The sequence below is a fragment of the Phascolarctos cinereus genome, unplaced genomic scaffold (genome assembly GCF_003287225.1).
Source record: "Phascolarctos cinereus isolate Bilbo 61053 unplaced genomic scaffold, phaCin_HiC Scaffold_726;HRSCAF=1367, whole genome shotgun sequence".
NCBI classification, from domain to species: domain Eukaryota; kingdom Metazoa; phylum Chordata; class Mammalia; order Diprotodontia; family Phascolarctidae; genus Phascolarctos; species Phascolarctos cinereus.
In genome coordinates this window covers 339,076,135-339,088,613 of record NW_027556098.1, presented here as the reverse complement: position 1 = coordinate 339,088,613, position 12,479 = coordinate 339,076,135, and the positions used below count along the sequence as shown (strand labels likewise).

The window sequence follows — 12,479 nt, the reverse complement described above, 5'->3', positions numbered from 1 at the left end:
CCTGGTGGCCGGCCCGCCTTCCGGCCTCCCTCGGCACTGCAGCCGCCGCCGCAGCAGCAGAAATGGTTCGCCTTTGTTCCACCTCTCTCGCCCGTCCCGTGGGGGGGAGGGCCGTGGGGGGCGGGGGAGGTGGCTCTCTCGGGCCTCCCCAGGTCCCTCCCTCCTTCCCTCCCTTCTCCGTCCTGGGGCCAGCCCGGGTGCTCTGCCCGCCTCCGTGCTGTGCAAAGAGAGGGGAGGTACCTGGGGCCTCCTGGGCGGGGCGGCGGGGGAGGCATCCCCGAGCCCCTAGGCCGGGCGTGAAGAAGCGGCGCACTGAGATCCCTCGAAGAGCAGGAGCAGAAAGTCTCCCAGTCAAACCAGTGGGCTCCGAGACGGTTGGGTTTGGATTGTTGTACTTTTTTTTTTGTTCGTTTTATTTTTAGGAACAAAAAAAAAAGCCCAACCCTTCACACCGCTTCACCTGCATCTCTCAAGACGGAGTGCCTGCCCCGGACCCCGGGGAGCAGGAAGGGGGCGCCCCGCCCTCCCTCCTGCAGCACCCTCCCATTCCTGGAGGAGACGGAACAAGAGGCTGGGACCGAGGTCCCCTAACTCCCCAAAAGGGAAGGTCCGGCGAGGTCTAATGTAAAGCTGACGTTAACTGAGCTTAAACCCAGTTTCGTGAACCAGTTACTTTCAAGGGCTGAATTCGACCCAAGGAGTAAAAACACTAAAACTCGTACTTGGGAATGAACTGATGTTCTTGAAAGGGAGAAAAAGGACAGAGGGCGCAAGAAATTAGCTGTATAAACCCACCCTTAACCCTGCATAAAGCACCCAACTTGTATCCTTCTTTCTTGATTGTGACATCTGACCTCCGTTGTAGGGACTATTCCCAATTCGAAAATTAATTAAGATTTCTTCTACTACATTGTGCTACATACTCGGGGCAGGGCAGGGATGCCTTCAAGAAGCTTCTAATTCAAGAGATGAGAGGAGGGAAAATGTGACAAGTGTCATTAGAAAGGAACACAAAAGAGAAAAAAGAGAATAACAAAGGAAATATTATTTGATATGATCCTGAAAGGGTGAGTAGGACTTTTTATAGGGGAGGAACATTATAGAACTATAATTTCTGAAGACCAGTTATCTTGCTTTTTACAACTGCTTAAAAGTATCCTTGATATCAGTGAAAATTATCATTGAGAGAGTAATTTTCACTCATGGATTCCATTTCCTTACTACTCATTCATACCCCTTGTAATCTGAATTCCATTCCTAGTCCTACTAAAATAGTTCTAAGGTCATTAGCAGTCAATCAATAAACACTTATTAAGTACCAACTATAGTTAGGGCCTGTGCTAAGTTCTGGGGATACAAAAAGAAGCAAAAGTCAGTCCCTGCCCTCAAGAAGCTCACAATCTAGCCGGAGAGACGCTACATAAAGAAAAAATAGGAAATGATTAAAAGAGGGAAGGCACTAGAATTAAGAGGGTTTGGAAAAGGCTTCCTAATAGAAGTTTGAATTTTACTTGGGACCCAAAGGAAGGCAGGGAAGACAGTAGGCAGAGTTGAAGAGGGAGAGAATTCCAGGCAAGGGGACAGCCAAAAAAAAAATTGCCTGGAGTTGAGAGATGGACTGTGTTGTTTGAAGAAAAGCAAAGAGACCGGTGTCACTGGATTGAAGAGTATGTGGCAAGGAATAAGGTCATGAAGGGCTTTGAATGCCAAACAGAGGATTTTGTATTTGATCTGGAGGCGATAGAAACCACTGGAGTGTATTCAGTGGGGAGGTAACATTGGTTGGACATGCACTTTAGGAAAATCACTTTGGTGGATAAATGGAGAATGGATTGGAGTAGAGAGACTTGAGGTAGGCAGACCCACCAGCAGGCTATTACAAGTGATGATGCACCAGGATGGTGGCAGTGTCAAAGAAGAGGAGGGGTTGTATTCTAGAGATTTTGCAAAGGTGAAATGGATAAATCTTGTCAAAAGATTGGATGTAACAGATGAGAGATAGTGAGTTAACATTGAGGATGACACTTAAAATTGGTTGTAAGCCTAACAGATTGGGAGTGAGTTTGGCATGGACATATTGAATTTGAGATGTCTACTGGACATCCAGGTCGAGATAATCTGAAAGGCAATTGGAAATACAAGATTGGAGCACAGCAAATTGGTTAGAGCAGGATAGGTAGATGTGAATCACCATCATCGTTGTTTTGTCAAGTCCAACTTCTCATCACTTCGTTTGGGGTTTTCTTCACAAAGATACTGGAGTGGTTTGCCATTTCCTTCTCCAGATCATTTTACAGATGAGGAAACTGAGGCAAACAAGGTTAAGTAACTTGCCATGGGACATACAGCTAGTAAATGTCTGAGGCCAATTTGAACTCAGGAAGATAAATCTTCCTTGGTACTCTATCCACTGTGCCATCTAGCTGCCCCATTATCAAAGAGATGGTAATTAAATCCATGGGAGCTGATGAGATTGTCAAGTGAAGCAACACAGAGGGAGAAGAGAAGAGGACTGAGAACAGAATGCAGTAGTTTAGAGTGAATTGAATTCCTTTCCAACTACAGTTAAACAGCCTGACCTGGAGGAAGATCCAGTCAAGGAGACTGATAGACAAGAGGAAAACCAGGAGAGAGTTGTGTTTCAAAAACCTAGAGAGAAGAGGGTATCAAGGAGAAGAGGGGGATCAGCAGAATCAAAAGCTGCAGAGAAGTTGAGAATCCAACAAGTCCAGTGTCCTTTTGACTTCTCTGCACTATTTGATACTGTACACTGTAAATTACCAAAACTGAACTCAAAACTTTACACCACTCCCTTCTTTGGGAAACTTTATTCTCTTGGTTTCAGTAACATTGTGTCCTCAAGAATCTCCTCCTCTCTCCCCAACAGCAACCATGTATCTTGCTCGCTTCTCATTCTCCAACAGATTGCCCCTCTATCATCCCTTCTCTCTCACAAATCTTCAATCTCTTTGTCTTCTGGTTGTTTTTCTATTGCCTACAAACATGACCAAATCTTCCTGTCTTCAAAAACTTTCACTTGACTATTCCTTCTCCACTAACTATATCTCTTCTCCCTTTTGTGGCTAAACTCCTTGAGGCCATCTACAATGGGTACCTCCACTTTTCCCCCTTCTCACTCTTTTCTTAACTCTTTGAAATCTGGCTCCCAACCTCATCATTCAACTAAAATGGTTCCCTCCAAATTTATTAATGATCTCTTGTCAAATCTGATGACCTTTTCTCAATCCTCATCATTCTTAACCTCTCTGCAACTTTTGGCATTATGGATGACTCTCTTCTCCCTAGGTTTTTGTGAAGCTGCCCTTTCCTACTTCTCCTACCTGTATCACCACTCCTCTGTCTCTTTTGCTAGATCTTCATCCATATCACACCAACTAACCATGGGTTCCCCCAAGGCTATGCCCTGGGCCCTCTTCTCTACCTATTTCACTTGGTAACCTCCTAAGTTCCCACAGTTTCACTTATCTCCCTATGTAGATGACTCTCAGCTCTACTTGTCTAGCCCTAACCTTTTGGCTGGCCTGCAGTCTCACATCTCCAACTGCTTACTGGATATCACAAACCAGAAGTCCCACAGACATCCTAAATTCAACATTTCCAAAACTGAACTCACTATCTTTTGCCCTTAAACTCTTCCCTCTTCCTAACTTCCTAGTCACCCTCCTTCCAGGTGCCCAGGCTCACAACCTAGGTGTCATCTTTGACTCCTCACTCTCTCACCTCTAATATTCAATCATGCCCTATCATTTCCACCTTCATAATATCTCTTATATATGCCCCCTTCTCCCCTCTGGCACTGCCCCTACCCTGGTTGCAGACTCTCATTGGGTCACGTCTGGACTACTGAATTAGCCTCTTGATTAGTCTCCTGTCTCAAGTCTTTCCCCAACTGGAATCCATCTTCCACCCAGCTGTCAAATTGATCTTCCTAAAACTCAAGTCTGACCATGTGACTCCTCTATTCAGTAAACTCCAATGGCTCCTTATTACCTCCAAGATAAAATACAAAATCCTCTGTTAGGTTTTTAAAGTCTTTTGACTCCTTCCTACTTTTCCAGTCTTCTTACACTCCTACACGTATTCTGAGATCCAGTGACACTGAATTCCTTGCTATTCCTCCCATGTTTCCATAGTCTGTTTTGTATTCCTGAAACTCTCCTTCATCATCTCCTGCTTTCTAGCTTCCCTGGGTCCCAGCTTCTGCAAGAAATTTTCCAAGTCCTTAATTTTTGTGACTTACCTCTGAGACTACCCCCAATTTATCTTGTATATAGCTTGTTTGTGCATAATTGCTTGCATATTGTTTCTCCACTTAGACTGTAAGCTTTTTGGAAGCAGGAACTGTTTTTTGGCTTTCTTTGTTTCTCCAGTGTTTAGGGCAGTGCCTGGCACAAGCCACTGTTTAATAATTTAATGGTTTTTAAAATAATTTAATAATTTTAATGTTTAGGGTAGTGCTTAATAAATGCTCCTGATTGATTGATCCTAATCTCATCAGTGCAAAACCTCTTGCATCTGATCCCTCTTCTACACTTCCACCTTATTTTACAGACCTCATTTCCTCTTAACTGTTTACTTTTTAAAATGTTTTAATGCTTTGTTTTTCAAACATCATTGTTACTTTCCAGTGACTTTTCTCCTTCCCCCATTAGAACACTCTCTTGTAACAAAGCATTGCCCTGAATAGTTTCCCAAATAGTCTTCCTATCTTCAGTATGTCCCCTTTCCAATTCCTCCTGCATGCTGATGCCAGAGTAACATTTCTAACAGCCAGAAAATCAAGCCATTCCTCTGCTCCAGAGCTTTCAGGGGTAGGACAGTCTGGTTCCAATGCAACAATAGCTTTATCTCCAGGTACAGCCTTCTCATGTACTCTATGTTCTAACCAGAATGGACATCTCTTCATTCCCCATTCTTATCCTGCCTTTCCCTATCTCCAGGCCTTCACACTACCCCTCCCTGCACAGGCTCTCCCCTTCCCTGCCTACAACCTAACCCTACATACATTTAAAGTTTGCAAGTGCAGTCTACTTCCCATAGATGAGACAGTTCCAATCTCTCGTTTTCTTCAAGGCCTATCTTCAATGTTACTCTCTCTAGGAAGCCTGACTTCTCTGATTCTCCTAGGTAAAAATGATCTTTTCTCTTCAAATGTCTCGTTGTACTTTGCCTACACTTCTCCCTTTGCACTTCCTGAACTCTCTCTTTAATCAAAGTCATTTGGATGCTTATCTTTCCCTCCATTAGATTATAAACTGGGCCTGTGTCTTATCTTCTTATCTAGTCTCAGATCCTACCCCTTCATCTTGTATATAGTAACGCTTAATACAGGCTCATTGAATTGAATTAATTTCTAAGTGTTAACTTTAAAAGAAATATCCCTTACAGAAAATAAAAACCAAAAGAAACATTTTAAAAATGCTCCCAAGTTTAAAATGAAGTTTGGGGATCAGATCTGTGATTTCATTGATATAAAAACTAGATTAAACAACTAGATTATGTTATGAGAATTTATTTCCCTTTACTATTTGGGACTCAGGGCCAATCCTCCTGTAATTTTTGGTTAACTAAAAGTCTGTTTTAATATTAACATCACTTGAACAAAAGCTGTCCCATGGGATGTAAAAATTAAGAGCCTTAAATATTATTTAGATAAGAAGCAGAGGAAGAATCTCAAATGTCTCTGATACCTTGACCACATGTGAATCCTCCTCCTCAATCACCCTATTTGTGAATCCTCTAAATTTCAACCTGACTTAGTTTACCTATGGAATTTGTTGTCTGACATTTGTTTCCTTAGGGGACAAATGAGATTATGATTCTATTTAACCAAGTTTATTCAACTTTTATCACACAGAAGGAAGTATAAGATTATGGTTCTATCTTCTCTTTAATGGCCTAAGAGGAATGTACAAGATTGTAATATGTAAAAGAATGATTTCTCTGTCATTTTTATGTAATTTTGCCTATAAGAAGCCTTGTCAGAACTCTCATGACTGTTCAGGTTTTCTCTGAGGCCTGAACCTATCTTGAGCATAATACTAAAATCTAGGTTTTTACTTTCATAATTTCTGCATTGTAGTAAATAAGTAGTTGGCAGCATTTACCCACTACATGAACTCAGAGAGGAGATATCTCTCCCATGACAATTAGAACCCCCTCTACCAGCCACATCAGCTCTATAACTCATGGTCATAGAGAACTAACTGTCTCTGGCATTGAGAGTTTAAGAGACTGGCCCAGGGTCATCCAGCCAGAGTGTTTCAGAGACTGGTCTTAAGAGTTGCTCTTTCACAATGCTGCATCTGTTTCTCTAGCATTTATAAAAACTAGCATTTATATAGCACTTTAAGGTTTGCAAAGTGCTTCACAAATACTAATTTGATCCTCACAACAACCCTGAGATGTAGGTGCTATTATGATCCCCATTTTATAGATAAGGAAACTGAGGTAGACAGAGTGACTTACCCAGGATCACACAGCTAGGAAGTCTGAGGCTGGCTTTGAATGTATCTCCCTGATTCCAGATTGCCAGAATCTCTCCAGCCTACTGTACAGACTTGTTATACATTGAACACTAACGTCTGGCCAAAACTGGCCTCTACTTACTGCCTTTCACACACAGCCTTCTCCTATCTCCATTCTTTTGCCCAGGTTGTCATCCATGCCCAGAATGAACTCCCTCCTCACATCTGCCTCTAAGAATCCCCAGCTTCTTTCAAGTCTTGGCTCAAGAATTATCCTCTCCTTTTTTGGGGGGCAGGGGTGAAGCAATCGGGAGAAAGTGACTTGCCCAGGGTTACACAGCTAGTGTGAAGTGTGTGAGGCTGGGTTTGAACTCAGGTCCTCCTGACATCAGGGCTGGTGCTCTATCAACTGAACTACCTAGCTGCCCCTGAATTATCTTCTCCTTGAGGCCCATCTTGCCCCAGCCCCCAAGCTGCTAGTGCCTTCCCCCTAATTACCTTTAATTTACTTCATATGTTTTATATTTACTTATACATGTACATATTATATCTCCCTTCCTCTGTCTCCCGTGGAATAGGAGCTGTTCGAGAGCAGGAATTCTTTTGTTTTTGTATTGTATCCCTTTGGCACCTAGTATATGATAGCGCCTTAGTAAATACTTGTTAAATGATTAAGTAATTAATGAACTTTTTCCCTTGGTCAAATTTTCTGCTATTTCTGATAATGGCTAGGTACTGATTCAGATGGGAAAACTTAATTGCATTCTAGAGACTAGCCTAAATTCAGATAATTATCCTTTTCTAAGGAAATAGGAACTCTGCTAAAAATTCCTGGAAAACCACTAAACAAAATACATTGCATTTACTAGAACAGAATCTGAGAGTACATATGCTGTTGGTTGGGGACTTCTTATCAAGCCTAGGAACAAGTAGAAGGAAGAACTCTGTCCTCCCATGTTCTCTGGCTTCCACCCAATTCAAAGGAGAATGGCCAAAGAGGATTTCCACATGTAGCATGAGTAGGAAAGTGGCCCAATTACAAAAAGTTTGCATGTGCAGCTGACTTCCCAGTAGCATAGTTGAGACAGAAAGCAGGTCAACAGATATGGTGTAGACTAGATCCTAGCAGGCTGGATTTAGAACCAGGAAGACTTGAATTCAAATACTCTGTGTGTGTGTGTGTGTGTGTGTGTGTGTGTGTGTGTGTGTGTGTACACATGTGCGCACGCTCATTAGCTAGATACTTAACCTCTCTGAGGCTCAATTTTTCTAATCTCTTAAACGGAGATAATAATACCTGTAACACCTGCAATGTACAAGGTTGTTGAAAGGCTCAAATAGGATGATGTGGATGGAAATGTACCAGAAATGGAAATTTATAGAATAAGTAACATCTGGTCTCTTCCCTGGAGCATGGAGCAGGGGGAAGATGGTAAATGGTCACTTTTATTAAGATTTTGCTTGGGCCAACAAATCTGAAGCTGAGGTAGAACAGGCACATACAGAATGATAGACCTTCTGTATAGGGGAAGCCATTCCTATTTTTCTGTTCCCACCAAAACAGAATGGGAAGGGAGTGTGTACAAGCCAGGGAGCACAGCAGCAGGAGCAAAGGCTCAGAGGAGGAAGCGAGCTCAGCATATTCTGGAAAATGAGAAAGTTCTAACTAGCCTGAACCCTAGCTATAGAGGAAGGTTCTTAATTGGGGAAACTGAGTTGAAGCCATATTATAGAAGGACTTGAATGACAAGCTAAGGAGCTGAATCTAGGTGATGAGAAGTCACTCACCTCCCAGATTTCCTGGTTTCCTTTCAGTCTTAGCTAAAATCTTCCCTTCTGCAAGAAGCCTTTCCCAGTTTCCATTCCCTCTGTTATCTCTCATTTATCCTGTATATATCTTTTTTGTACATAGTTTAATTTTGTGTAGCTGCTGTTATTGGGTTTTTTGTTTTGGTTTGGTTTTTGCATATTGTCTCTGATTTTGAAATCCTTGAGGGGAGGGCCTGTTTGTGCTTTTCTTTGAATACCCAGTGTTTACAACAGTTCATAGCAGGAAATTAATAAATGCTTCTTGACTTGACATGGTAGTGGCATGGTGAAAGTAACCTTTTAGGAAAATAAGCCTGGTAGCAGTGTACAATACTAAAGTGAGGAAACTTCTTTTACTTGATTTTAACAATGCATGATAAATTACATTCAATTGTTTAGCTCCTTAAAAATGTTCAAAAAATTGTGAATTTGTACAAAAACTTTAATAAAGGAAATTCAACATTGCATATGTCCTTAAATATCTCCAGTAGAAAATGTATGTAAATTTTATGTTCTTGTGGAAAACTTATGTGCCAGAAAACCTAAATATCTGTATCATATTAGTGCTTATACTACATGTGGGTTAATGTGTGCTGGAAAACACACTCAACTAGTAGTCAGAAGACTTGGGTTTTCGTCCTGGCTTCACTTACTGTGTAACTTTGGACAGGTCACTCGATAACCAACTTGAACCTCAGTTTCCTTATTTATGAAGTACTATCTGACCTACTTGTCCAACTTAATTCAACTGTAAGGCTCAGATAAAATACTTTGTGCTAAATAAAGCTCTTCATCAAGTATAAATCACTGTACAATGGTCAGGTATTATTAACTATGTCTAAAAGTATATATGCCTCTACAGTTGTAAAACCCAACTCTCTTCTGCAATCGCTAATCTCTCCATTCAGTCCTTTTAATAGTGATTAATTACATTTCCTAGAATATTCAACAATGTCAATTACATGAGTCTTCTGGAAATTGCATTTCAAATGACCTAGATAAAGTTACTGACAGTGACTGAACTTCTTACTTTGGGGAATGAAACTTCCTTCAGCCAGCTACCGAACACTTCCATTGATAGAACTTTGTGGGTTTCCCAGCAACATCAACAATTACTTATATTTACATAGAGCTTTAAGGTTTACAAAGCACTTTCCTCACAAAGCCTCGTGAAGTAGGGAATGCAAGCATTATTAGACCCATTTTACAGATAAGGAAAATCAGGTTCAGGGGATTAAAGAATCTCTCTAGGGTCAAACAGCTATTAAGTATCTGAGCCCAGACTTAAACTCAGGTCTTCTGACTCCCAACCAGTGCTAGTTCAACCATACCATACCACAGTTGTTTTAAGGACCAAAAGGACCTTCTATAAGAAACCTCTTCTGATCTAATGTGTTGTGTTGCTTATCTCCAATTTATCAGGTATACATCTTGTCTGAACATAGTTGTATGCATGTAGTTTGCTCCATTAGATTGTGAGCCCCGTGAGAGTAAAGGCTGACTGCCTTTCGCCTTTCCTTGTACCTCTAGGGCCTAGTACAGTGCCTAGCATATAGTAGTTATTTAACATAATGCTTGTTGACTGCCTGACTAATATATTCAGATGCTAAAGAATAAACACTACATAACTGCACTGGTTGAAGAGAAAACTGTAATTTGTTCTAAGGTCTAGTTTTGAGTTCACTAGTCATTGTTTACTTCTCTTTGATCTCAGAAGATAGTAGTTTTGATGAATTCTTATAAATAATCCCACAGTTTGGGGGGGGGTTGGGATTTTTTGTTGTTGTTTTAGGCAATTGGGATTAAGTGACTTGCCCAAGGTCACACAGCTAGTAAGTGTCAAATGTTTGGTCTGAGGCAATCCTGAAGTTTAGAAAACCATATTTATTCTGCTCTTTTGCATGTTTTCTAGAATTGAATTTATGTAAATAAAATATTTTTAAAGACTTTGTCCTTATTTTATGCATCTTGTTTAAACTGACTGGTCCTCAAGATTCTCTGTAGTTCTCAATGGCTGGGAGATCCTGAAATGTTGAACACTGTCTTTTAATGGGAAAGCACTGATTTACATAAAATATAGTAGCACTTCTTACAGAGATTTGATTCTGAGTGGCTAGATATTACAGGTGCCTAAATGGATTCCACAAAGAAGAATGTACTTTTTTGTTTCATTGGCTTCTGTTAAGACACACAACACTTCTTTATAGTATAATTTATAATATTCTATTGAGTCAGCAAATGTTTTATGTGCTTTTGCACATAAAATTGCACACTTATGCTTTGCACTGAACCAATATGAATAAACTATGCCCATTAGAGAAGAAATGTGCCAGACTCTTATAATATCAATCATGTCATTATGTGACTGTGTACCTATCTGTGTCACTAGAGAAGAAATGCCATGTCATACCTCAAGCAAAGGGAAGCAAGAAAAATGATCAGAAAGGCATAGTGGTGAAAAGAGAATGTGTGAGTGAAAATCTCACTTCTACAAGTTGCTACCTATGTGATCTAAAGTGAGTAATTTAACCTCTCTGGGCCTCAATCTCTTCCTTTGTAAAATGAGATTGCTCCATAATTTTAATGACCAATCCTGGTCCCGAAGAAGAAATAAGAAAATACACCACTGTTTTTTGATTGGAAAGAGGGAGGAATGGTGTCAGACTCAGTTGATTAATTTTGCTTAACTGGTTTCCTTTTTTTTTTTTTAAAGGAAAGCTCACTGTGGCAGGTGAAGGGACATCTAGAAATGACTATGATGTCAAAACAAAGGACATCAGTAAAACTTTTTCAAATAAATAGTAGTAATAATACAAAGGGGTTAAATTAAATAGACTCTAAGGCCTCTTGCAGCTCTAAATTTTATGATTTAGATCCAAACTGCCTAGTCTGCTACGTGCCAACCATAGAGCATGAAGGCAAGAAGACAATTTTAACCAAAGGACTCAATATATAAATCCTTGAATAAGACCAGTACAAGTTTATATGCACAAATTGGTTTCACTTTTGACTGGCTTGCTCTTCTCGAGGACAAAAGTATGAAATAATCTAGTTAGCCTCCCTGTTCTTCATTCTTCCATCACCCCCCAACCTTGGATTCCCTGGCTTTCAGTAGGGATCAGAGTCTCTCCTCTTCTAGCAAAACCTAGTTCAAGACAGAAATTAAAACTGTTTCACACCAAAAAATAAATCATGACCAGAAGTAGCTTAAAGTGGATAGCTGCATTTTAAAAGAGACCAAAGCCTTAATGAAACTTACCTTCCCTATGCTTCTGAAATTCCTATCCTAAAACCTTCCCTGTTTACATGCATTAGTTTATTGACTATAGTTTGTCAGATCACCTATTGAAGCACTCACGTTCTAGATTAAAGACTTTAAGGTATGATTCAATAGGACTGGTAAGGTAGGAGTTATTGCCAGTAAAGTGCAAGTCTGGTGGGGCACTGCATATAATAGTCATGGGATAAAGGGTATCTAGCAAACTTGCTACTAAAAGTAGGGAAGGCTCAACTAGTACAGTAGGGGTGGGAACAAATGCTAAAAACTCACACTGTCTCTTCTGGCTTTGGTCCCTGTCATTCCTATCACCACCACCACCACCACCACCATCACCATCATCAAATATGAACTACCATTTGCATTCGCTAGGTGCTGTGCAAAGTGACTTCTAGGGGGTTTACACTATAAAGCAGCCTACAGCCTAATGTAAGTGCTGACAATACCGTCCCACAAAATTTAATTTTATTATTTTTTCTATTTCTTCTCCTTCCCACTCTTCACTTCTCCCGCACACACACACGAACAATAAAAAGAAAACCCTCATAACAAATATACATAAAATATGCCCTAAAACAAATCCTATATTGGCTATCTCCAAAGATACATGTCTCATTCTGCATTTTGAAGCTATCACCCCGCTTTGGTAGGAGATGGGTGGCTTGCTTCATCTTTGATCCTCTGGAATCAAGATTTGTCACTGCATTGATTCGAGTTCTCAAGTCTTTCCAAGTTGCTTTTTATTTGCAGTGTTGACATTGTGACATTTATTCTCCTTCTGCTCACTTTATGCTCAATAGTTCATAGAGTTCTTCCCAGTCTCCTGTAAAACTCTTCATTTTGTCATGTCTAATGGCCTAGTAATATACCACTATATTCTTATACAATAATTTGTTTAGCCATTC

The 12,479-nt window shown here is 40.5% G+C and overlaps 1 protein-coding gene across 2 annotated transcripts in view; it reads right to left on the bottom strand.

Moving 5' to 3' along the window:
- Positions 1-12,479, bottom strand: part of TRIM13 (tripartite motif containing 13) — a 55,678-nt gene that overhangs the window by 13,705 nt on the left and 29,494 nt on the right. The window contains exon 1 of one of the 2 annotated variants that reach the window (XM_020993674.2): positions 9,328-9,381. The exons of the other annotated variant lie outside the window; for it this stretch is intronic. Within the exon in view, the coding sequence (XP_020849333.1) occupies positions 9,328-9,372 (45 nt within the window). The 5' untranslated portion in view covers positions 9,373-9,381. Of the gene's footprint in view, positions 1-9,327; positions 9,382-12,479 lie in introns of those variants that run through there. 2 annotated transcript variants of the gene reach the window in all.